General features: G+C 41.5%; 2 protein-coding genes across 2 annotated transcripts; both read right to left on the minus strand.

Moving 5' to 3' along the window:
* Positions 1-11: 11 nt before the first annotated feature.
* On the minus strand, positions 12-10940 carry LOC139912722 (protein mono-ADP-ribosyltransferase PARP12-like). Its single transcript, XM_078282191.1, has 12 exons — positions 10635-10940; positions 8159-8294; positions 5223-5541; positions 4929-4979; positions 4667-4793; positions 3881-4046; positions 3661-3781; positions 3469-3565; positions 3114-3195; positions 2577-2707; positions 1345-1496; positions 12-486 (listed from the first exon to the last, which is right to left on the minus strand). Exons 1-12 carry the CDS (start codon positions 10907-10909, stop codon positions 68-70), a joined length of 2076 nt encoding a protein of 691 aa, XP_078138317.1. The 5' UTR covers positions 10910-10940; the 3' UTR covers positions 12-67.
* Positions 10941-11436: 496 nt separating this feature from the next.
* LOC139912721 (protein mono-ADP-ribosyltransferase PARP12-like) lies at positions 11437-21601 on the minus strand. Its single transcript, XM_071900595.2, has 12 exons — positions 21291-21601; positions 19546-19684; positions 18383-18815; positions 17967-18017; positions 17708-17834; positions 17177-17342; positions 16741-16861; positions 16549-16645; positions 16219-16300; positions 15780-15910; positions 14651-14802; positions 11437-13882 (listed from the first exon to the last, which is right to left on the minus strand). The coding sequence occupies exons 1-12, from the start codon at positions 21563-21565 to the stop codon at positions 12939-12941; spliced, it is 2718 nt and encodes a 905-aa protein (XP_071756696.2). The 5' UTR covers positions 21566-21601; the 3' UTR covers positions 11437-12938.
* Positions 21602-24697: the final 3096 nt, after the last annotated feature.

Genomic DNA, 24697 nt, shown 5'->3' on the forward strand with positions numbered 1-24697 from the left:
TTCCCATTACTTAACACTTTCCACCGCAATCTATCATCAAACACGTGACCTCACTTCACATCCAACCTTAAGCAATGACACAGCTGGATTCGTTCTTTGAAACTGGTGCGCTAGGTGGGGTATATTGTGTGAAAGGAGTGTAAACTGGTGCTCTAGTTGAGCGAACCGGTGCCGGTGCAGGTGCCGGTACCGATGCTGCGCCATAGTACTGATGGAAGGCATTTGAGATCTTCTCCTTGTACTGGAGCAGGTACTCGGGGTAGATCTGGTGCTTCTCGAACACGACAAAGATGGAGGGGTCTCTGACGTCGTCCACACAGCTGTCGTAGAAGCGCGTGTCCCCGCCGTCCTTGGAGGGAGGGCGGAGGTAGTCGGAGGATCCTCGGGTGAAGTCGCCCACCAAGACCCGCGAGATGAACATGGACTTGACGTTGGACTGGCTGGTGTAGCTGTGGGAGTACTTGGCATCCCGGGCAAAGTAACTCCCTGAGATTGGAGAAAGAAAGAGAGAGAATGTTTTGTTTAGGGCGACCAGACGTCCCCGTTTTGCCTGGACAATCCCTGGATTTGGTGCTTTGTACCCGACTGGCACTGTCCCCGGAAATGTCCCCAAATTTCCCTCTATGCCCTCTCTTTTATTTTAAATAGAAATAATCAAGCACGCAATCACAAGTAAAAAAAAGTCCCCTAATTTGCTCTAATATCTGTTCATCCTTAATATTGTCACCAAGCAGTACTCACCTTCCACGTTACACACTGCAAAGAATATCCATCTTTACTTCGAAAGTTTGATCAAAGTAGTCATATTCTTCTACATTCTGTCATTATATTAACTTTTAGTGGGTTAAATAACAATATTTTTCACTATTTTTCATTGTGCTAGGGACCCCTGCTCTGCAAAAAATATTCATTTTCCTTAAAACAAATGAAAATATTTTTCAGGTGAGATAATTCCACTTGTTTCCAATGCAAATCAACTTTTTTCGAGAATTTACTTAAATGTCGCTGTCTGGATACTACTGGAATGATCAGCCTTATTCTGCCTTGTTACTATAAATCCCTAAATTAACTTAAACCACATTGGAAAAGTGTAATTACCTCACTGGCAGAATTATCGCTTCATTTGAGATAAACAAGATTTGAAGATTGAGTATGAGACTAGATATCTTGTTAAGATCGACATTTTTTGCAGTGCAAACAGATTGAATGTGTTGGCTCTCCATTCTCTCAGAGTTTAATTTATTACTTAGAAATGTATTAATTTATGACTTATATGAAACAGCACAACTGCACATTATTTATTACAAACACAATAAGTACGAGAAATATATTTGTTCAACTCACCTTTCCCGAAGGCGGTTCCATGAGTCCCACAGATTCTCCAGTCAAAGTTGTCGATGCAGATGGCGTCTACGTGTTTAGAGTCCGTACCATGGAAAAGTTTTCTTTCTGTCACATTTCGCCCACTGTTGTTCTTATTCATCCGATCCTTTTGCCTATTAATCAGAAAGAAGAAGAATTAGAAACCTAAAGAGTATGTGGTCAATAAACTGGTACAGTTAGCAGCAGAGACTTTTCAGTTACAAATTTTCTAGCAAATACATCTGGTTCCATCACGGAGGTCCACTGGAGAACTGGCTCACAAATAAAGTCTACAACAGGCTAGAAACAGAGAGCTAGCTGAAAAAGCCTGTGTGGCCACATGTGGCTGTAGATCCATTCAGCAACGTGCTCAGTAAAAGTGAATAGTGTGATAAGGTGGATTTGTTTCCAAATGTAGGTTACTGTGACACAGTAAACTGTCTTGTCTTTAGCCCTAGTCTCTACTCCAAAACACTCGACACTTGAGTTGTAGCTTGAGTTAACCTGAAACCGTTAGCTAGCTAACTAGCCAGCAGGCTCATTTAGCAAATTGCAACCAATGTTAATGCTAACATTCAACTACTAACACTACTAGCACTAGCTTCTACTAGATACGTTAGCTAGTGTGCTAATCAGATGTGTTAACAACGAGACAGTGATGGTAGCTGATCAGATACCATGGTTAGCTAGATAACAAGCTAACCACAGAACCTGAATGGATAGAACGGTCCTTCCACTGTTTGCCATGGTAATTTGGCTAGTATACAGCATAAAATGGCGATTATGGAATTTTAAGTGTTAGTTGCTACATGGTGACAACTCAAGTCTTTCTTTTGACGTTTATGCCCTGTAAGCCAGCACCTCAACAACATAGGTGTACGTTTTTTTCTTTTCTTCCTTACTGACAACTCAAGTCGGTCATTAAGGCTGTAAAGTCTGTCACACTTGCTTCAGAACTGTGCAGATGTGTACGTTAGCAAACTGTCAAAACTCAAGTCAATGCTGCTGTAATTCAATTTAATACAGAAGCTAGCCCAACCGTTCACATAAAAATGTCCGCTGTTCGAACCATCCTGGAATGTTGATTTGAATGGGAAAGACCGTTCTATCCATTCAAGTTCTGTGGTTAGGACTGAGGGTGCGACACATCACCTGAGCGGGAGCCAGGTGAAAGTGACATTTCGGTATACAGTATGTTGCTTTTAAAGACGTACCACTCAAAGACTTCCCACAGTGCTTTGTTCTGAATCCTCTCTATCTGGACAATGTCAAAGCCTCTCATGGTGTTACGAAACAGGCTTTCAATCCCCTGATACTCCGCTGAGGAGCTCTGGAGGGAGACTCGCTGGAAGAGACACACAACACAGAGGAGGACAGTTATTATATTTTCCCATACTCTGCATAAAATGTCTATCTTAACAAATATAGGAGCATGAGTAGTGTAAGATTGTTCAAAACAACACCAGCTAATAAGAAACAGAACGGACGGTACGCTGCAAAAAACGTCTCTTTCTTGCTCAATCCCCCCCCAACATAAATATGCAGAAATTCAAGATCGCATTTAACAACAATCTGTGCAGTAAACAACAATCTAAGCAGGTCTGAAGCAGCAGAGACTCAACAACATTGGCAGGATCCCCTAAACTTCTGGAGACTCTGCGACAGTAGATACTGTTTAGGAGTCCAAAGGTGGCTTTTCTTACTAAGTTGCAGTTTGAAGGTACAGTTATTTAAAGTGTGTAATACATTACCTTGAATCCTGTTTCAGGAATTTGTGTCTTGTCCCAGTGTGCTGGTACAGCTTTGAAATTTGATTGATTACCCACAGGCTTTCTGCAGACAGAAGGGAAATTGATGAGCAAGGCACTAGCACTGCCAGGGTTAGCGCTTCCATCTCCCACTACAAATGTACATACTCATTTTACTGTAAGGTGATTTGGAATAAAAGCGTCCACCAAAGGGCATGTATTAACTTTTCAAAAATGTTGACATTTTGTCAATTTAGAAAACTCTAAATATTCAATAAACATGTTTTGTTAAGCTGTTAAAAATACATAGGACAAATGTACGCAGTGTATTTGAACTGTCAGGAGTAATCAGCAGTACCTAAATTTCTTTGTTTGGGCATCAGCTGAGGAGACAAACACAGGCCGTCTTCTCACCACCTTCTTAGTGCTGTACTGCTTATTTGTTTGTATCATGTCTGAAAAAGAAGGCATGTTATTATGATTACTTCATCAGAAAATACTTTAATAAGGAAAGGTAACAGGTAATTTGAATATATGAATCCTTGCTTACCCTGGAAACTGAGTGAATACGTCTGCGAACCGGCTTTGAACTCCACCACATCCTTCTCATCGTTCAGGAACTTCTGCTCCAGTTCTGCACTGCTCATGTTTGCTCCAAGGCGTCCACCGGTCTGCAACGCAGGTCAAATAAAGCAAGTAAAGCCCATTTTTACCTCTGGAGACAACTGAAAGAGCAACTGACCAATCTACTCTGATTGTGGTTGACTCACAGCTGAAGCGTACAGGTTCCAGTTTCCGAACTCGTCCTCCCAGTACCAAACCCACTCGGTGGTGAGAACGAAGGTCGGATGGAGTACAGAGGAAGCGGTGGAGAGTCGGCGCACTTCGTTCGGTCCGCAGGTCATCGAGTCAAAACATACAGTTTGGCTGCGACTACTGCAGAAAAGGGAGCAAGAAATGTTGCATCAAATAACATTTCTACTGGAATAGTGGTTTTCAAAGTGGCGTTCAAGGACTCCCAGAGGTCCTTGAGGGGGCTCCAGGGGGTTCCAGAGCAAAATGAGAAATAGTTAGTTGACTGTAATTTAACTCTTAAGACTTTATCCCATTTATAAGATGCATAAAAACTATTTGGGTGTCCGAGAACCCTGTGCAAGAGAATTCACTAGATGTTAATAAGATTAAAATGATGAAACAGGAATAAAATTTGAAATTCCCTTTATTCCAGAGGGAAATTCCCTTTAAACTTGCTTAATCTATTGGCATTAAGGTTAGACTGTTAGACTGTGTTTGTGGAAAAATCAGGCCGGTATGGCCTTTTAATAGAAATCGGATATTGGCCTGTCAATGTCATCTCTGGCTTTTCCACCCTGACAAGAAGAAAATCCTGAGGGGAACATTAAAGATTTTTTTTTGAAGATATTTAATATCACTATATATCACCAGCTTCAATCCAAAACTATCACTATCAGCCTTCAAATACCCATATCAGTCGAACCCTAATTGGCAGATCAACATGTGACACAGTAATCTCAGTGAATGCCAGCAGAGTGTACCTGTATGTCTTTTCAGGATCACAGTAGTCCTTCTCGATCTCCTCGTTGTCAGGCAGAGCGGTCCACTGTTGTCCCTGTCTGACCTGCCATCTGTACGGCAGCTTCTCATGGGCTTTAAAACACCGTTCTGAGAAGAGTATGACCAAACACATCAGTGGTAAGGTTTGTATAAAAAAGGAGAATAATAATACCATGGTCAAACTGATGTGATATTATTTTTTCTCATAAAACTAGCTCAAAGTATTATCCATAATTCACTCACCACCATGTTTACATTGTCCCTTGATGAAGTACAAGCATATGTCAGTTTTATCTAACGGAAACAAACAAAAATACAACATGAGCCACCTGCAGAAACTCACACTGCATTAACAGAAAATCCAATAAAAAGACATCACAGTACTGCCCAAACTGTTTGACAGGTGATCTCTAGGAAGTGCAGTGCAGAAACACCACAGCAATGAGCGCTTAGCACCCAAGATGGAGAAAAAACATGGATCTACCGCTTTACGACCATACAGCTTATCTACCATAGAAGCTTTCAAAATGGTCTTACTGGGTCTTTGCCATTGTTTTCTGTTCAGTGCGTCATCGCTGCTAGCAGCTGTGGCTTGATGGTTGCCCTTGTTGCCCCTGTTGTCACGGCTCCTCAAAGCCTCTCTGTTCATATAAACAGACTTCATGGAGTGAATGAGGTGGTCAGGCACGCCTCTACCCTGCAGGGTTTTCATCGGCTGCGGATCATAAAAATCATGAGCCCTGGGGCAGGAACAGACTCCCTTCAGGTGTTTCAAACAGATGTGGAGCCTGGTGCAGCCGTCACCGTCCTGACACCGGCCGTACGGGCCATCACTGTTGTTGTAATCATAACATATCTAAAAGATGGATAAGAATGGGGAAAAAAGGTGGTTAGAAGCAATATAATCTTCATAGCCAGACCTCCGGCTCAAACAACAGAGGTCTGGAGAAATTTAAACCCAGTAGTTGGTTAGGAAAGAGTGGCAACACTGTGGGCTATCCTCATCATTCAAAACAGTCAGTCAAATTTCACTAGGGCGGAGCTATGGGCGGAGCCTGGCACTGCTGCTCACTTGTTTACTGTTGTAGGAACAACACTGAGTTGATACAGCTAGCTAGCGAAACAAAACTTTTAGCCCCACAAAATTTTCATCCATTTTTATCTTGCTTGTTGTTTAATTTACCCAAAGAGTTTGTATTTTAACTCAGATTTACTCTGATCATCCGGACACTAACGGTACTATTTCTTACTCCAAATCCACTTCTCTGCCCCTTGTCTCCGGGCTTGCTTCCTTTTCTCCCATCTCCCCAGAAGATGTCCTCACACTTGTAATGTCCAACCGAGGCACCACCTGCCCCCTCGATCCTATCCCTTCCACTCCTCTCCAAACCATCTGTACCAACATCATTCCCTTCCTCACCACCCTTATCAATTCCTCCCTGTCTTAAAGGCCTTGTTCCAGCTGCTCTAAAGACTGCCAGAGTCAAGCCTCTACTTAAGAAACCCTCCCTTGACCCTGCTGCTATCCAGAACTACAGACCTGTATCTCTTCTCTCCTTTCTATCCAAAACCCTTGAGCGAGCAGTTTCCAACCAACTCTCACTCTATCTCTCCCAGAATGACCTCCTGGACCCTCTTCAATCCGGATTCAAGGCTTCTCACTCTACTGAGACTGCACTCCTTGCTGTCACGGAGGCTCTTCACACTGCCATAGCTTCATCCCTCTCGTCTGTCCTGGTCCTCCTTGACTTGTTTGCTGCTTTCAATACAGTTGACCACCAAATCCTTCTGTCCATCCCATCTGAACTGGGCATTACTGGAACTGCACACTCCTGGTTCACATCCTATTTGGCCAACCGCTCATACCAGGTCTCATGGAGAGGACCTCTGTCCAGACCATGCATGTTAACACCGGTGTCCCTCAGGGCTAAATCCTGGGGCCCCTGTTGTTCTCTCTGTATACTAAATCCTTTGGCTATGTGATCTCCTCTCATGGCTTATCCTATCACTGTTATGCTGATGACACTCAACTCTACCTCTCCTTCCCCCCCTCAGAAACACAAATTGATGGGCGCATGTCCGCATGTCTTAAAGACATCTGTGCTTGGATGTCTGTGCACCACCTCAAGCTCTATCCTGAAAAGACAGAGCTACTCTTTCTCCCAGGGAAAGAGGAAAGATTGCCCTCTCAAAGACCTCTCCATCACCATTGACAACACCACTGTGTTTCCCTCACAGACTACCAAGAACCTCGGGGTGATCCTGGACAACCAGCTGTCCTGCTCTGCCTACAACCCGCTCCTGTAGGTCCTCCCTCTACAACATCCGCAAAATACGCCCGTTCCTTACGAGGGAAGCGGCACAACTCCTGGTCCAGGCTCTTGTCATCTCCCACCTAGACGACTCCAACACTCTTTTGGCCAGGCATCCCTCTGCCATCAGACCTTTACAGCGTATGCACAACACTGCAGTCCGTCTGGTGTTCAACCAACCAAAACTCTCTCACATCACTCCCCTCTTCCAGTCGCTTCACTGGCTTCCCATCTCTGCCCGCATCAAATAAAGACACTAGTACGCGCCTACAGAGAAGTACATCAGACCATCCCTCCTTATCTACACTCGCTGGTCAGGTTCCAAACCCCGCCTCGTTCCCTCCGCTCCTCCAACCTCGCAGGTCGCCTAGCTCACTTCGTGGGCTCTGAAGTCGCTCATCCCAGTCACAGCGCTTCTCATCCTTGGCACCACAATGGTGGAACGAGCTCCTCCTTCTGTCAGAATGGCTGAATCATTACCCATCTTTCGCCGGAAACTGAAGACGCATCTCTTCAGGTTACACCTGGACCCCACTTGAACTAACCTATCATGCAACAATCTTCTTCCCCTTCTACTCTTAAAAAAAAACTACGATTCGACAAATGCTACTTATTCCTATTAAAAGGCTTAGCTGAAGAAGACTGTGATATTCAGTTGGTTTCACTACTGTTGACTAGACTTGGGCTGATATTCAATATTATTTCTTGAATATCGCAATATTTCCCATGATATTGAATATCCCCCAGAAACAGATAGTAGAAAAAATAATCATACTTGAAAAATTTGTCGTGAAAAATTTGTCGTGAAAAATTTGTCGTGATATTATATTTTGAATATCGCCCATATAGCCTACTGTTGACAAAATGTACTTATTGTAAGTCGCTTTGGATAAAAGCGTCTGCTAAATGACGTAATGTAATGTTTCAAACTCCCACACCAGCGCCAGGCCTCACCCGAGCCAAATCTGACTGGTTTGAATGATGACAACAGCCCACAGCGTCACTGCCCTTTTCTAACCAACAACTGGATTTAAATTTCTCCAGACTTCTGTTGTTTGAGCTGGAGGTGTGGCTATGTGAGATCACTCCTTACCCGATCAATCACTCAATCGGATTTCAATCCCCCCTCCCTCTTGATCCTCTTTCCAGTCTGGTACTTACAGGAGGCAGGAGGAAGTTGTCGTTCTGCAGCAGCAGTGTGCACAGCTCCATCCGGTCCAGATCCTCCAGCTCATGCTCTCTCAGTATCGTCGCATTATGCGCAGAATTCAGATCATGGGAGAAGCGGCATCCTCTCCTAAAATTAAAGGCCCCATATTACTCAGTTTTCATGATTTCGATTTAAAATGTTCTACGCCTCGGGATAAGAATAATGTTCTTAAAGACATTTTAAAAATACATGTAGTTTAGATAAAAAAGAAATTTATCGATTGAATTTTAAGACTGACAATGCATTCACGTGCTACTTGGAAATTCCATATAAACACCTTTCAAACTTGGATAAAGTTAGAAAGTCAGAGAAAATTATGCTACCCAAGCTATGATACAATGATAACCTTCAACCTTCTCAACATGGTGGAAAAATCATGTTTTGTTTCAGTCAGCAGTAAGAAAACATTTCTATACACATGCACTTTTGTTTTTTGTTTTTTGTTTTTTTTATGTGTTTATTTGACAGGGACAATGCTCAATAAATATATTGTGCCAGATATAGCTGTATTTAAAAGACACATGAAATTACAATCTAGAATGCAAACATTACACAACCCCCCCCCCCCCAAAAAAAAAAAACACAGACTCAAATAAATGAGATAAAACATTTCGATCACATACATCATCAATCCATTTCATACCACATACACTCACCCGCACACACACACACACACACACACACACACACACACACACACACACACACACAAGCAATAAGCAGAAATCATATCATTGCATGGGGTCATTACATACAGTAACTAATGGCTGCAAGACTGTGTTCCTTTCAGCCATTTTTTAATACAAAATGTAAAGTTCCTAAACGTACTGCACTCTCTGGTACTAGTCGGCAAGGTGTTCCACAGCTCGGATGCTTTAACTGAGAAAGCCGTCCTGCTAAACTTTGTGGACCGAAATTTTACATAACAGTCTCCTCTTGCGGAGGATCTTGTTGATATTGTACCAGTGTTAGAATGGGTTACAACTTGTTTACGGGTGGTGGGGCAAGGCCATGGAAGATCTTGTATGGTAAACAGACATTAGCCATAAACAGAAAATGTTCAAATGTCAATAGATTATACTTCTTGATCATATTGCAATGATGATAGGAATTGGGTTTTTTGTCCAATACCTTCAATGTCTGTTTATAGAGTTTATGAAGTGGTTGCATAGTTGTATAACTTGCCTGAGACCAAGTTATGACACAGTAGGAAAGATGGGATAGTGTTACATGTTCGTCGTTTGCCAGACTCATATCATACCTCACTGTGAAGCATTTTGTAACTTTGTTTTGAAAAGCGCTACATAAATAAAGATTAAAAAGATTATTATCATTTGTTTTACAGGTTTTATTTTCTGACAAAATAGCATGTGAATGCAATTTTGTTTAGCAGCCGACTTGGAAATCCCGGATCTCGGCCTTTCCCACCAGCACATGAACGCACCATGTTGAACTCCCATTACTTTTTACTTCCTGGAAAACAGCGTGTCTTTAATGGTGGCTTCATGCTGAACCAGGACGCATAAATAAAAACTAAATACAAAATTTAAAGATAAATTATAAAGATTTTTGAACAGTCCTGCCCCTCCGCCCGCGGTCTTTTGAAAACAGATGGATTTTTGAAAATAATGTATCTTTAAATGAAATCACTTGTGCAAAATAATAATTTGACGTCTTCATTAAACACCTTTAATCGCATGTATGTTTTTTTATGTAGGTTTTTTTTCTTGGGTGTTTTTCCTTATTGAGGGTTAAGGCTGGTGGAGCCGGTAGGTTAGGTAGATGTAGAATAGGTCGGCTGTTATGTTATTATATAAAATGTGTTTTTGTGTGTCTTGTGCTCTTCCTGATGTTTTTATCATTCTGTTCTATGGTTGAAACCTGAACTGTGGGCTAGCTTGTCGGTTAGGCTCATATTCTCGGTACAGTCCTATGAGACAGGCTTAATAAAGGGCTGTAGAAATAAATAAACTTGAAAAAGTGAATTTAACCCTATGAACAGTTAAAGGACACAGGCCTTACACTATGAAACCAAACCTGAAATGTCCTTAATTTCTCCATTACATAAACATTAATTATCCGTTAAAAATAACATGCTATTTGGGGTTTTTATTTGTGGGTTGATTCACAGAGACACTAGAAATTAAGGGATTTTTCGTGCAGGTTTACAGGGTAGTGGAAATGAACGGAAAAGTTCCTCCTCCATTAATAACTCCCATAATTCATTTTAAGGGGATTTTACATGAATTAAGGGGTGAATTAATGAAAATGTAAGGTTATTTTAGGGGATTACCGTTTCGTAGAGATACCTGCCCAACAGTAAACAAACAGGCAGAGCAGGCCCAGGTTAAGGCTTGTCACATGACACACTGCAGGCCTGACATGTTAATTAATAGGAACTAATACTGACACTAGGCAGTAACTCACCTCGTCTGACTGAACTGACAGGATCCCAGCAGGAACCTTTTACACAGATGTAAACTGCTGCATCCCTGACAGTCTTTGGCTTTACACAGTCGCACTTCTGTCTTGGCCACCACCTTCTGCTCCCCGCCGGAGGAACACCAAGCAAACTTCTCCCGGTTCGAGATAATCTCCCTCACATCCTGGGAATCTCCGAAACAGCCGCTAAACACCAGTTCATCGATGTTGATTGATCCTTGATTGGCGCAGATGAATTTAATTACCGCGGACTCCGTCATGTTGAAGCTCTTGTGTCGGTTTCCTTCCACTTCCTCCAAAACAACAGACTGGCTGCAGGTTTACTCTTATTTCTGTCTCATTTCTGACGATTGGAAACCGAAACTTAAGCAGGATTGGTGCTGTACCGCTGCTGTCCGCCTGGGGGCCTCAGTGAGCCATTTGCCTTCATGCATAATAATATCAACAGGACAGTTTGGCCTTCTTTGTTTAATGATACACAGAGGGAGAAAGCATAGAGAATAACAAATATTTTATCAGGGACAAAATGAAGGGAGTTTCATTCAAGATTTCACATAGAATCTCTCCTTAGTGCAGCAACCAGAACAAAACACAGCCATGCTTTCTGAAGTCTCTAAAGTCTCTCCTTTATGAAATGGGATGTTGTGAGAAAAATATCGCATTGCAAAGCAGGTAAAATAAGTGGATAAAGTGACATACCCAAAAAAACTCAAAAAGTAGGCCTACAAATCCAATTCTCACCTAAAGGACCATGGGTTGGTATAAAATACAAGTTTAGAAAAAGTCATGGGCAGGATGATTCATGTTTTTATTTTTGACAGACAAAGGAACATTTAAAAAAGGGAAAATGTCATTTTGACCAGGATGGCGGTTCTAGTGCCAAACACCTTCGCCCCAAAGAATCATTTCAGTTACAGATGTAAGCAGAGCAGCGTCTTGCTGATGGGTAATATAACACAACATTGCATTTTCATACACGCACTGTTCTGCTCTAGTGTTTTTATGACTTAAGATAAAAGTATTGACATTTTTTTGTAATGTAATGACAGATTTAAATGCATTCGAAAGACATGTAGCCTACTGCATGTTAACCAGTCTTGATCGTAGTGAATAGAAGTTGGGTGAGCTGACTTCCAGTCGGTGATGACCAAGCATCACAACCACAAGCCTTAACAAAGATTACAGATATTTTCAAGAAAAGCATAAATGTATGCCTTTACCCCTCAAAAAAAAAATACATACATCATACATCATGCATACATCATTTCGATACCACTCAGCAGCTGATGCTGTGATCTACTGCAACTTCTCCCAATAAAAGTGTATTTTAGATAAGATAAGATGAGATAGCACTTTATTGATCCCCTTGGGGAAATTCAGATTCAGATTTACTCAGATCCAAAGGTTTATTAAACATTATTGCATCAAAGTCTCAAACTACGACAGACCAACCTCTAACTTTCTGTATGTGACTCTCAAAATAACTGTCTGCGCTTCTGTCTGCGGTGAACATGAATATTAAATTCATTTTGAAGCAGTAATGGATGGAATCTGGAATCTGCATGTAGCAAAGAGATTAACCACTAATATGAATTAAATATTCATTCATTCATTCAATTAAAGAAATAGAAAAGGCATACCTTCATCAAAACTTCACTTACATTTACAAATTCTATTCATTTTAGTCTGCTGGTCAGAGAGCTGTGAGGCAGAATCTATGACTAAAATAAAAATTGAATATGATGTATTCTTGATTATAATTATTGAATATGAATAATTATACAGCAGTGATGTACAAAATTTCCTGAGCAGACTTATAAGAACTTTAGATCAACAGTGAATTACACATCGTTCCTTAGAAACTGGAACTTGTTATTTCCAATTTAAAATAGGTTTCAACCAAGCAAACTGACTGAACATAGATTTTTATGCTGATAACTGCTGTAAACCACAGCTCGCCATGATTTATTCATTACTCTGCCAGCTCTTGTAATCTGTCAGCGATCTTTTTTTTTTTTATTCATATTCGATTGTTTTTATTGTGTTTTATGTTATTTATTTTATCTTCCATCAACAACCATGATGGAAATTAGTGTTTTAAGTGACACTTGTGTCACTCCTTTGCCATGTCAAATATACAATTTTTTTATTTTATTTTTTTAGCCCAGTCAAATGTCATATTGCACTTGGTAAATGTTGCTAATTAACAGAATCCGACATGCTTCCCATTACTTAACACTTTCCACTGCTATCTATCGTCAAACATGTGACCTCACTTCACATCCAACCTTACAAAATGACACAGTCGGATTCTTTCTTGGTACGCCGGCTTGGCGAGTAAACTGATGCGCTAGGTGGCCGATATTCTGTGATACGAGGGGAAACTGGTGTACTAGGTGACCGATATTGTGCAAAAGGTTTGACGGGTGTGTAAACTGGTGCACGAGGTGCGGCAACTGGTTTGAACGGTGTGGAAACTGGTGCGCTAGTTGAGGGAACTGGTTTGAAGGGTGTGTAAACTGGTGTGCTGGGTGAGGGAACTGGTTTGATGGGTGTGGAAACTGGTGCGCTAGTTGAGGGAACTGGTTTGACGGGTGTGGAAACTGGTGCACGAGGTGTGGCAACTGGTTTGATGGGTGTGGAACCTGGTGTGCTGGGTGAGGGAACTGGTTTGACAGTTGTGTAAACTGGTGCGCTGGGTGGGGGAACTGGTTTGATGAGTGTGGAAACTGGTGCACTAGGTGAGGGAACTGGTTTGATGAGTGTGGAAACTGGTGCACTAGGTGAGGGAACTGGTTTGATGGGTGTGGAAACTGGTGCAGTGGGTGGGCGATACTGTGAGACAGGAGGAGGAACTGGTGTGCTAGGTCGGGCAACTGGTGTACCAAGTGTGGGATATGGTCTGCTAAGTGGGGGAACCGGTGCTGGTGCTGGTACCGATGCTGCACCATAGTACTGACGGAAGGCATTTGAGGTCTTCTCCTCGTACTGGAGCAGGTACTCGGGGTAGATCTGGTGCTTCTCGAACACGACAAAGATGGAGGGGTCTCTGACGTCGTCCACACAGCTGTCGTAGAAGCGTGTGTCCCCGCCGTCCTTGGAGGGAGGGCGGAGGTATACGGAGGATCCTCGGGTGAAGTCGCCCACCAGGACCCGCGAGATGAACATGGATTTGGCGTCGGACTGGCCGGTGTAGCTGTGGGAGTACTTGGCATCCCGGGCAAAGTAACTCCCTGAGATTGGAGAGAGAAAGAGAAGACATTGTTTTGTTTGACATTGTCTAGGGCGACCAGACGTCCCTGGTTTGCTGGGACAGTCCCTGGATTTTGTGCTTCGTCCCCGACTGGCACTGTCCCTGGAAATGTCCCCAGATTTCCCCCTATGCCCTCTCTTTTCCTTTTTTTAATAGAAATGATCAAGCACGCGATCACATGAGCCAAAAATGTCTTCTAATTTTCTCTAAAACATCTGGTCTCCTTAATGTTGTCACTAAGCAGTACTCACCTTCCATATTACACACTGCAAAGACTATCCATCTTAACTTAGAAAGGTATTCGAACTGCTCAAACGATAGATGAGAATGGAGTCCAAAACAAAAACTATTATCAAAGTAGTGGTATTCTTCTACATTCTGTCATTATATTAACTGTTAGTGGGTGAAATAACAGTAATAGTGAATATTTTCCTTAAAACAAGTGAAAATATTTTTCAGGTGAGATAATTCTACTTGATCCAATGCTAATCAACCTTCTTCAAGAATATACTTGGATTAAGTGCCGTTTTCTTGATACTACTGCAGTGAGATGATTTGAAGATTGAATATGAGACTATGACTTGTAAATATTGACATTTGCAATGCAAACACAGATTGCATGTGTTGGCTCTCTGTTCTCTCAGAGTTTAATCAATTATTTATAAATGTAGTAATTTATGACTTATATGAAACAGCACAACTGCACATCATTTATTACCAACACAAGTATGAGAAATATATTTGTCACCTTTCCCGAAGGCGGTTCCATGAGTCCCACAGATTCTCCAGTCAAAGTTGTCGATGCAGATGGCGTCTACGTGTTTAGAGTCCGTACCATGGAAAAGTTTTCTTTCTGTCACATTTCGCCCACTGTTGTTCTTCTTCATCCGATCCTTTTGCCTGTTAATCAGGAAAAAAGAGCAAATAGAAACCTAAAGAGCCTGTGGTCAATAAACAGTTAGCAGCAGTGAGACTTTGCAGTTACGTCACAAATTTCCTAGCAATTACGTCTGACTCCATCATGGAGGTCCACTGGAGAATTAGCTCTGCACGAATACTGTCTAAATATATAACAGGCTAGAAACAGAGAGCTAGCTGAGCTAGCTTGTTGTGGTGTGGCTGTAGATCCATTCAGTAACGTTCTCAGTAAAAGTGAATAGTGCGATAAGGTGGATTTGTTTCCAAATGTAGGTTACTGTGACACAGTAAACTGTCTTTGTCATTTAGCAAATTGCACTACTAGCAGTAGCTTCTACTACTACGTTAGCTAGTGTGCTAATCAGTTGTGTTAACAAGACAGTGATGGTAGCTGACCAGATACCATGGTTAGCTAGATAGCAATAATTGACTGTCCTTCTGTCCAGCACCTAGGTTTAGTTGGATGTGCGTGCTTCCTTGCATCTTTTAGCTAGATAACAAGCTAACAGAACCACAGAACCTGAATGGATAGAAAAGTCCTTCCACTGTTTGCCATGGTAATTTGGCTAACACAGCATAAAATGGCGATTATGGAATTTTAAGGGTTAATTGCTATGGTGACTTGCTTGAGAACTGAGCAGATGAGTCTGTTATCACAGACTACTTCTCTCTCTAGCTCTTCTATTCAACATTAGCATGTTAGCAATCCATGGCAAGGAGACAGAGAAGCTCCTTTGGTTCTTGCTGCAAAACCTCTCAGCTCAGCGACTTGCCGTAAGTCGGTTCATACAGAAGCTAGTACGGTGGGAATGGGAATGACCGTTCTATCCATTCAAGTTCTGTGGTTAGAACTGAGGGTGCTACACATCACCTGAAAGCCCTTTATCTGAGGTAGCACATAACAGCAGCCAGGTGAAAGTGACATTTCGGTATACAGTATGTTGCTTTTAAAGACGTACCACTCAAAGACTTCCCACAGTGCTTTGTTCTGAATCCTCTCTATCTGGACAATGTCAAAGCCTCTCATCGTGTCGCAAAACAGGCTTTCAATCTCCTGATACTCGGCTGAGGAGCTCTGGAGGGAGACTCGCTGGAAGAGACACACAACACAGAGGAGGACAGTTAATATTTTTTTCCCATACACTGCATAAAATGCCTATCTTAACAAATATAGGAGCATGAGTAGTGTAAGATTGTTCAAAACAACACCAGCTAATAAGAAACAGGGTGGATTAGACGGTACGCTGCAAAGAAACGTTTTTTACTTTCTGGCTCAATTCCCCCAACATTAAAATCAATTTCCGATTGCATGGCTTTGTTGCTTAGGGGTCCAAAGGTGGCTTTTCTTACTAAGTTGCAGTTTGAAGGTACAGTTATTTAAAGTGTGTAATACATTACCTTGAATCCTGTTTCAGGAATCTGTGTCTTGTCCCAGTGTGCTGGTACAGCTTTGAAATTTGATAGATTACCCAGAGGCTTTCTGCAGACAGAAGGGAAATTGATGAGCAAGGCACTAGCACTGCCAGGGTTAGCGCTTCAATCTCCTACAAAACATGTATGTACTCATTTTACTGTAACGTGATTTGGACAAAAGCATCCAAAAATGTTAACACTTTGTCAATTTAGAAAACTCTAAATATTCAATAAACATGTTTTGTTAAACTGTTAAAAAATAAGTAGGACAAATGTACGCAGTGTATTTGAACTGTCAGGAGTAATCAGCAGTACCTAAATTTCTTTGTTTGGGCATCAGCTGAGGAGACAAACACAGGCCGTCTTCTCACCACCTTCTTAGTGCCGTACTGCTTATTTGTTTGTCTCATGTCTGAAAAAGAAGGCATATTATTATCATTACTTCATCAGACAATACTTTAATAAGGAAAGGTAACAGGTAATTTGAATATTTGAATGCTTGCTTACCCTGGAAGCTGAGTGAATACGTCTGCGAACCGGCTTTGAACTCCACCACATCCTTCTCATCGTTCAGGAACTTCTGCTCCAGTTCTGCACTGCTCATGTTTGCTCCAAGGCGTCCACCGGTCTGCAACGCAGGTCAAATAAAGCAAGTAAAGCCCATTTTTACCTCTGGAGACAACTGAAAGAGCAACTGACCAATCTGCAGCCAGATGAGAGGTACAGACAGAGCTTAGTGCCAACAGAGATTGTATCTGAACTGCCTCAATTTGAATTTCTCATGCTGATATTGAGCGCGAATTCCCGTTGTCCCTGGGTCATGTTTTATGGTATTTCCTCATGTCACTGTGTGACAGACTGAGCTGTCGACATGTTCCAAGACAAACTCCTGTACGTTATTGTTACTCTGGGAATAAAGTAACTCTGATTGTGGTTGACTCACAGCTGAAGCGTATAGGTTCCAGTTTCCGAACTCGTCCTCCCAGTACCAAACCCACTCGGTGGTGAGAACGAAGGTCGGATGGAGTACAGAGGAAGCGGTGGAGAGTCGGCGTACTTCGTTCAGTCCGCAGGTCATCGAGTCGAAAAATACAGTTTGGCTGCGACTACTGCAGAAAAGGGAGCAAGAAACGTTGCTAAATAACATTTCTACTGGAGTAGCTGTTCTCCAAGTGGGGTTCAAGGACTCCCAGAGGTCCTTGAGGGAGCTCCAGGGGGTTCCAAAGAATGAGAAATAGTTAGTTGACTGTAATTTAACTCTTAACACTTTATCCCAATTATAGGATGCATAAGAACTATTTGGGTGTCCGAGAACCCCTGTGCAAGAGAAATCACTAGATGCTAAAAAGAGCAATTTAAGTTCTAATTCTGGCTGATCCAGAAGTATCAGCCTTCAAAAACCTGTATCAGTCGAACCCTGATTGGCAGATCAACATGTGGCACGGTAATCTCAGTGAATGCCAGCAGAGTGTACCTGTATGTCTTTTCAGGATCACAGTAGTCCTTCTCGATCTCCTCGTTGTCAGGCAGAGCGGTCCACTGTTGTCCCTGTCTGACCTGCCATCTGTACGGCAGCTTCTCATGGGCTTTAAAACACCGTTCTGAGAAGAGTACCAAACACATCAGTGGTAAGGTTTGTATAAAAAAGGAGAATAATAATACCATGGTCAAACTGATGTGATATTATTTTTTCTCATAAAACTAGCTTAAAGTATTATCCATAATTCACTCACCACCATGTTTACATTGTCCCTTGATGAAGTACAAGCATATGTCAGTTTTATCTAATGGAAACAAACAAAAATACAACATGAAGTAATATTTTGGTTTGCCACTCTCTATCACTGATTGATTTAACACAACAGTGATTCAACCTATATCCAGTTCATGAAAGCTTTTACATTTGCTGTTCTGAACACCCGGTGTCTGGTAGCTCTTTCCCGGGAAAAATCTACAGGAAGTGATGCGTTTTATGTTTCCGGTTTGTTTGGAATAAACAGAAGAAGAAGAACTGGGTAGTTAGCACGAGCAGCAATAGCCACCATGGCTGAACAGACAAAGAAAAGAGAAACTCAAACTGCATCAATAGAAAATGCAAGCACCGCCCACACTGTTTGATTGACAGGTGATTTCTGGTTACTGGATTTACCTTTAGCAACCTCTGAGCTGTTCTTGGATCTTTGCCTTTGTGTTCTGTTCGGTCCATCATCGCTGCTAGCAGCTGTGGCGTTAGCAGCAGGGACGTCACTGGGGTACCAGGTTCGTTGCGGCTGTTGATGGTTTCCCTTATTTCCCTTGTTGCCCTTGTTTCCCTTGTTGCCCTTGTTGCCCTTGTTGCCCTTGTTGTCACAGCTCCTCAAAGCCTCTCTGTTCATATAAACAGACTTCATGGAGCGAATGAGGTGGTCGGGCATGCCTCTATCCTGCAGGGTTTTCAGCGGCTGCGGATCATAAAAGTCATGAGCCCTGGGGCAGGAACAGACTCCCTTCAGGTGTTTCAAACAGATGTGGAGCCTGGTGCAGCCGTCACCGTCCGGACACCGGCCGTCGGGCCCGTCACCGTTGTTGTAATTGTAGCATATCTTGTAGAAGATGAGAAGAATGTGAAAAAAAGAGGGTTACAAACAATATAATCTTGCGGAGCCAGACTTCCGGCTCAAACAACAGAGGTCTGGAGAAATTTAAATTCAATAGTTGGATAGGAAAGAGTGGCAACACTGTGGGCTATCGTCATCATTCAAACCAGTCAAATCAGTGAAATTTCACTAGGGCGGAGCTATGGGCGGAGCCTGGCACTGCTGCTCACTTGTTTACTGTTGTAGGGACAACAAGCAAGTTGCTACAGTTATCTAGCTAGCGAAACAAAACTTTACAAAGGCGAAGTTTAAATGATATGCAGCGGCTATTAGCCCCACAAAATTTTCCATCCATGGATTTATTTTTATCTTGCTTGTTTAACTTACTCGAAGAGTTTGTATATTAACTCAAATTTACTCAGCAAAGTAGCTAGAATTGTAGCTAAGCTAACAATGGAAACTTGTTCTACCTGGGCAGAAAAAGTGCCGTTTCCAGAGGGATTGTAGGAGAATCCTGTTTCAAACTCCCACACCAGCGCCAGGCTTCACCCGAGCCAAATCTGACTGGTTTGGTTCGGACAGCATCACTGTACTTTTCTAACCAACAACTGGGTTTAAATTTCTCCAGACTTCTGCTGTTTGAGCCGGAGGTGTGGCTATGTGAGGTTAGCCTTTGCCCAATCAATCAAATTTGATTCTCCCTCCCTCTTGATCCTCTTTCCAGTCTGGTACTTACAGGAGGGAGGAGGTAGTAGGTGTCGTTCTGCAGCAGCAGTGTGCACAGCTCCATCCGGTCCAGATCCTCCAGCTCATGCTCTCTCAGTATCGTCACATTATGCGCAGACTTCAGATCATGGGAGAAGCGGCATCCTCTCCTAAAATTAAAGGCCCCATATTACTCAGTTCTCATGATTTCAATTTCCAATCTTCTACGCCTCGGGATAAGAATAATGCTCGTAAAGAGATTTTGCAAATGCATGTAGTTTAGATAAAAAAATAAATCAACTGAATCATCAGCTGAATTTGTAGACTGACAATGCATTCACGTGCTACTTGGAAATTTCACAGTCACACTTTACAAACTTGGATGAATTTGTAAAGTCAGAGAAATTTTTCTACCCCAGTTATGATGCAAAGACAACCCATAAGCTTCTCAACATGGTGGAAAAATCATAGTGTCAGTCAACGGTAAGAAAACACATGCATCGTTGTTACATGTCTGTAGTTAGCCAGATTAACCATCATAACATTTGTTTAAATTAATTTGATTAAATTAGCTTGTTAAGCTAAAGGACATCCATGTTTGTTTATTGTTTTCTTGATTGAGAAGCACTTTGTAACTTTGTTTTGAAAAGTGCTATATAAATACAGATTATTATGACACTATTATAATTTGTTTTACAGGTTTGATTTTCTTACAAAATAGCATGTGAAAGCAACGCTGTTTAGCAGCCAACTTGGAAGTCCCAGATGTCGAACCTTCCCACCAGCACATGAACGCACCATATGTCCCAAATTGCCTTTAAAGCAATATTCCACTTATTTTTAACATGGGGGTTATGTGGCACTCGACCACCATGAAAACCAGAATATAAACTACTCACCAAGATCAGATGCAGCTGGACCAGTTTGTAGTGTTCAGATTTTTACTTCCTATTCATTTGAATGAAAACTGACATTGAACACGTTGAACAGATTCAACAACAGATCCTGCTGCTGTGATTTTCAACTATGAGTCCAACATTTTATAACATAATTTAATTTATGCCAAACAGCATTTTTATTGATATAAGAGAACACAGTGGAGGGATACCATTTAGGAGAGATAGTTCCTGTTTGGGAGACCGGATCTACTTTTATTTTTAAACACAAATTTTAGTGTAAACCAAGAATAGAAATGCAAAATGACGACGGACCCAGGATGCTTTGTTGTCTCTAAAGCAGGATCTGTTGTTGAATCTGTTCACCAACATGTTAAATGTCAGTTTTCAGTCTGTTTTCGTGGCCTCATTCAAATGAATGGGAAGTAAAAATCCAAACTTCAAACCTGTCCAGCTGCATCTGATCTTGGTGAGTATTCTGGTTTGAATAAAGGCCGGTGGAGCCTGTAGGTTAGGCAGATGTAGAATAGGTAGACTGTCATGTCTTGCCATATTCTGTTTGTGTGTGTCTTGCTATTCCTGATGCTTGTCCTTTAGTTCTATGGTTGAAAGCTGATTCTCAGTCTTTGAGACAGGCTAAAAGGGCTGTAGAAATAAATGAACTTGACCTTGCATGTAAAATGAGGAAAAAGTGAATTTCAGTAGGGCCCCTTTAAATAACAATTTTAAACTGTTAACCATATGAAGAATTTACTAAAAAGACACTTACCCACCAACAACTACAAACAGGCAGGCCCAGTTTGAGGCTTGTCACATGACACACTGTAGGCCTGACATGTTAATTAATAGGAACTAATACTGACACTAGGCAGTAACTCACCTCGTCTGCCCGAACTGACAGGATCCCAGCAGGAACCTTTTACACAGATGTAAACTGCTGCATCCCTGACAGTCTTTGGCTTTACACAGTCGCACTTCTGTCTTGGCCACCACCTTCTGCTCCCCGCCGGAGGAACACCAAGCAAACTTCTCCCGGTTCGAGATAATCTCCCTCACATCCTGGGAATCTCCGAAACAGCCGATATACACCAGTTCATCGATGTTGATTGATCCTTGATTGGCGCAGATGAATTTCATTACCGCGGACTCCGTCATGTTGAGGCTCTTGTATCGGTTTCCTACCACTTCCTCCAAAACAACAGACTGGGGAACTGGCTGTGTACTTGCTCATTTCTGTCTCATTTCTGACGACTGGAAACCGAAACTTAAGCAGGATTGGTGCTGTACCGCTGCCGTCCGCCTGGGGGCCTCAGTGAGCCGTTTACTTTAATCAATATTAACAGGTCAGTAGTTTTCCACCCTCTTCATTAGTTTGGTCTTCCTTGTTTAATGACACACAGTGGGAGGAAGGATGATGAAGGGACAAGATGAAGGGAGTTTCATTCAAGATTTCACATAGAATCTCTCCTTAGTGCAGCAACCAAAACAAAACACAGCCATGCTTTCTGAAGTCAGTGATTCTCAACCTTTTTCATGTCAAGGACCCCTAATCTAGTCCACATTAGGGCCACAACCACCCATCTGGCCGTTTTCCCCTCTCTGACCCAAATCTGTGAATATTTTTATTGTCAGATTATGATTTTGTCCAGAATCCCATTGGAAGGACGTTGGACTGAAGAACTAAACCTCCCCGGTTCAGTCTTGGCTTTTAGCAAACCGGACTGTCGCCATGTGTGATGCTGCTTGTTACAGTTCTATGTAGTAGCTTGGTGTCTTGCGGAAAAACAAAACTCAAGCTTTACAGTTGATAGAACAGAACAAACTTGAAATTACAGTATATACAGGTTTACATGCAGCACTGTGCAGTGCAGAGCAAGAACAGGAACCATCACGTTTCCACTAGACTGTGCTAAGCAGCATGTTGTACGTGTATTATTTGTCTAAATTACATTACAATACATTACATTATATACATTACTACTTGTACTTTTTGGAGTATTTTACATTTTGACTGAAGTATTGTACTTTACTACATTTTAAATCACATCCATTACAGAGGGCAGATTTTGTGGCTCTCCATAAGCATCAGAAACTGGATCAGTGTAAATTGGCCGATTGTGAATCCATTCACAGTGAGAAGAGTCATCTGGCTTTACTTTGTTTTTGCGCTTTATTTTGAAATTTCCATTTTTTTCCCAATGAAAGTGAATGAAATCGTCTTTTTTCTAACAAAGTTCTCTTTTGGAAAAAAGTAACTCAGTTTTTACTCGGAGTCCATTTTAAATGATAATCTAATAAAGTAGATTTTCACACCAGTATGTTCACTTCTTTCCACCACTGTATTGTAGCTGATACTCTTATCAACAGCAGTTTACAGTGAAGCAGGTCGAGGTTCAGCGTCTTGCCCAAGGACACTTTGCCAGGACGAATGACTCAAAATGGGATCAAACCTGCTGTGACCTTTCCATCCCGTCTCTTTAATCAACAGGCCATCCTCCCATTCTGTTTGTCATACTGCCTTTTATTTATTGCTGTAAAATAACTCTGAAACTATGTGTGGGAAAGGGCTATAAAAATAAAGCATATATTTTTGTAAAGTTTATTACACGTGTGAACAATGTGGTTTCAAAAAAGTTCCGGCGTCATATTCCCCTGACATCCCTGACTAATCACTGAATTACACTGTTAATAACTCCTGCTCACAAGATCTGATCGAAGAATAATTCAGTGCGGCCCTCAGATATTCAATATCTGTGCTGGAAGCTGGACACGCTTCATGCGTTATGAACTATGATCAAAACAGTCATTCTTCTACATTCTCTAACTGTGTTCACTTCTTGTAAATTAAATAATGCTGAAGTTTAGCAGTTCATCAGTTTGCTGGGGACCCCCTGGAACCCCCTCAAGGACCCCCTGGTGGTCCCCGGACCCCACGTTGAGAACCGCTGCTCTAGAGTCTCTCCTATAAGGAAAGGGGGATGTTCAGTGGATTAAGTGACACATCCCAAAATAAATCTAAAAGTACAAAACCAGTTCTCACCTAAGGGACAATGGGTTGGTATAAAATAAAGTCCTGGACAGGGCGATTCATGGTTTTTGTTTATTTGACAGAGATGGGATGTAAAAATGTTTCAGACCAGTTACACTTACATTTTGATGCTCTGGTGTTTGTGTGACTGAAAGATAAAAGTATTGAGATATCTTTGTGATGTAATGAGATTTAATTTCAAAATTCATATATTTTCAGAAGAAGCATACATTTATGCTCATTTACTCAAAAGACCCTAATAACTTGCATCACTTTGAAACCACATACTATGATGGATACTATGAATTTATGCTATACAGATTTGTCAGCCTAAAAAAAAAAGTGGGTAAACTGTTTTGTAAATAAAAAGTTGTGTAAATTGAGTTTAGTTGGGTTTACCCTCAACTACATCCTATGTTTTAAAAAAAAAACGTATGTCAAAATATATAGCAAGTGTGCAGTTTAAAAACACATGACCTCAGGTATATAAATGTTGTAATGTTGACAAAAGCAGACAGAAACAGAGACTATTCGCACACAATTTAATTTCACTTTAATCAGAGAATTAAAGCATGGGAACAGAAGGCCTGTATACAGACTGCAGGATTAGTAGTAGTACTCTATGTGGCTGTTGCTTACTGTAATAAACTGATTAACTGGACTAATATGTAATGTTCATATTATTCATACCACCAGGTATCATCTGCAGAACCAAAAGAAATAAAAAATAAATTATATCTCAACATTAAAGTGCCTATGTGGTCCATTCCACCTCTTTCCACTTACACCAACTGCTTTAATATATACTCTCTGGCCACTTTATTAGGTACACTTGCTCGTTAACACAAACGGCCTGCTCCTCCAAACAGCCAATCATGTGGCAGCAACTCAGTATATAAAGCATGAAGTGGTTTAGTGTTTTGACTGTTGGTTCAGCATCAGAAACATTTTCACACTACAGTCTGTCGAGTTTACAGAGGAAACAGCTTGTTAATGAGAGAGGTCTTTACAACAGTGGAGTGCAGAAGGGGATCTGAACACACAAGTTGTTGGTCCTTATCATAAATGTTGCTATAGCAACAGACCACCAGCTGCTACTAGATAGGTGTACCTAATAAAATGGCAGGTGAGCGTATGTTAAAAACAAAATACAATCCTTTGAACGCACAAAAGAGAAGGAATTTTCATTTTGATTTGAAAAAGAAACCTACAAAACCCATTAAGTGATAAACAAATTTGGGACTTTTTAAATACTGAAG

The sequence above is a fragment of the Centroberyx gerrardi genome, chromosome 24, assembly GCF_048128805.1.
Source record: "Centroberyx gerrardi isolate f3 chromosome 24, fCenGer3.hap1.cur.20231027, whole genome shotgun sequence".
Classification (NCBI taxonomy): domain Eukaryota; kingdom Metazoa; phylum Chordata; class Actinopteri; order Beryciformes; family Berycidae; genus Centroberyx; species Centroberyx gerrardi.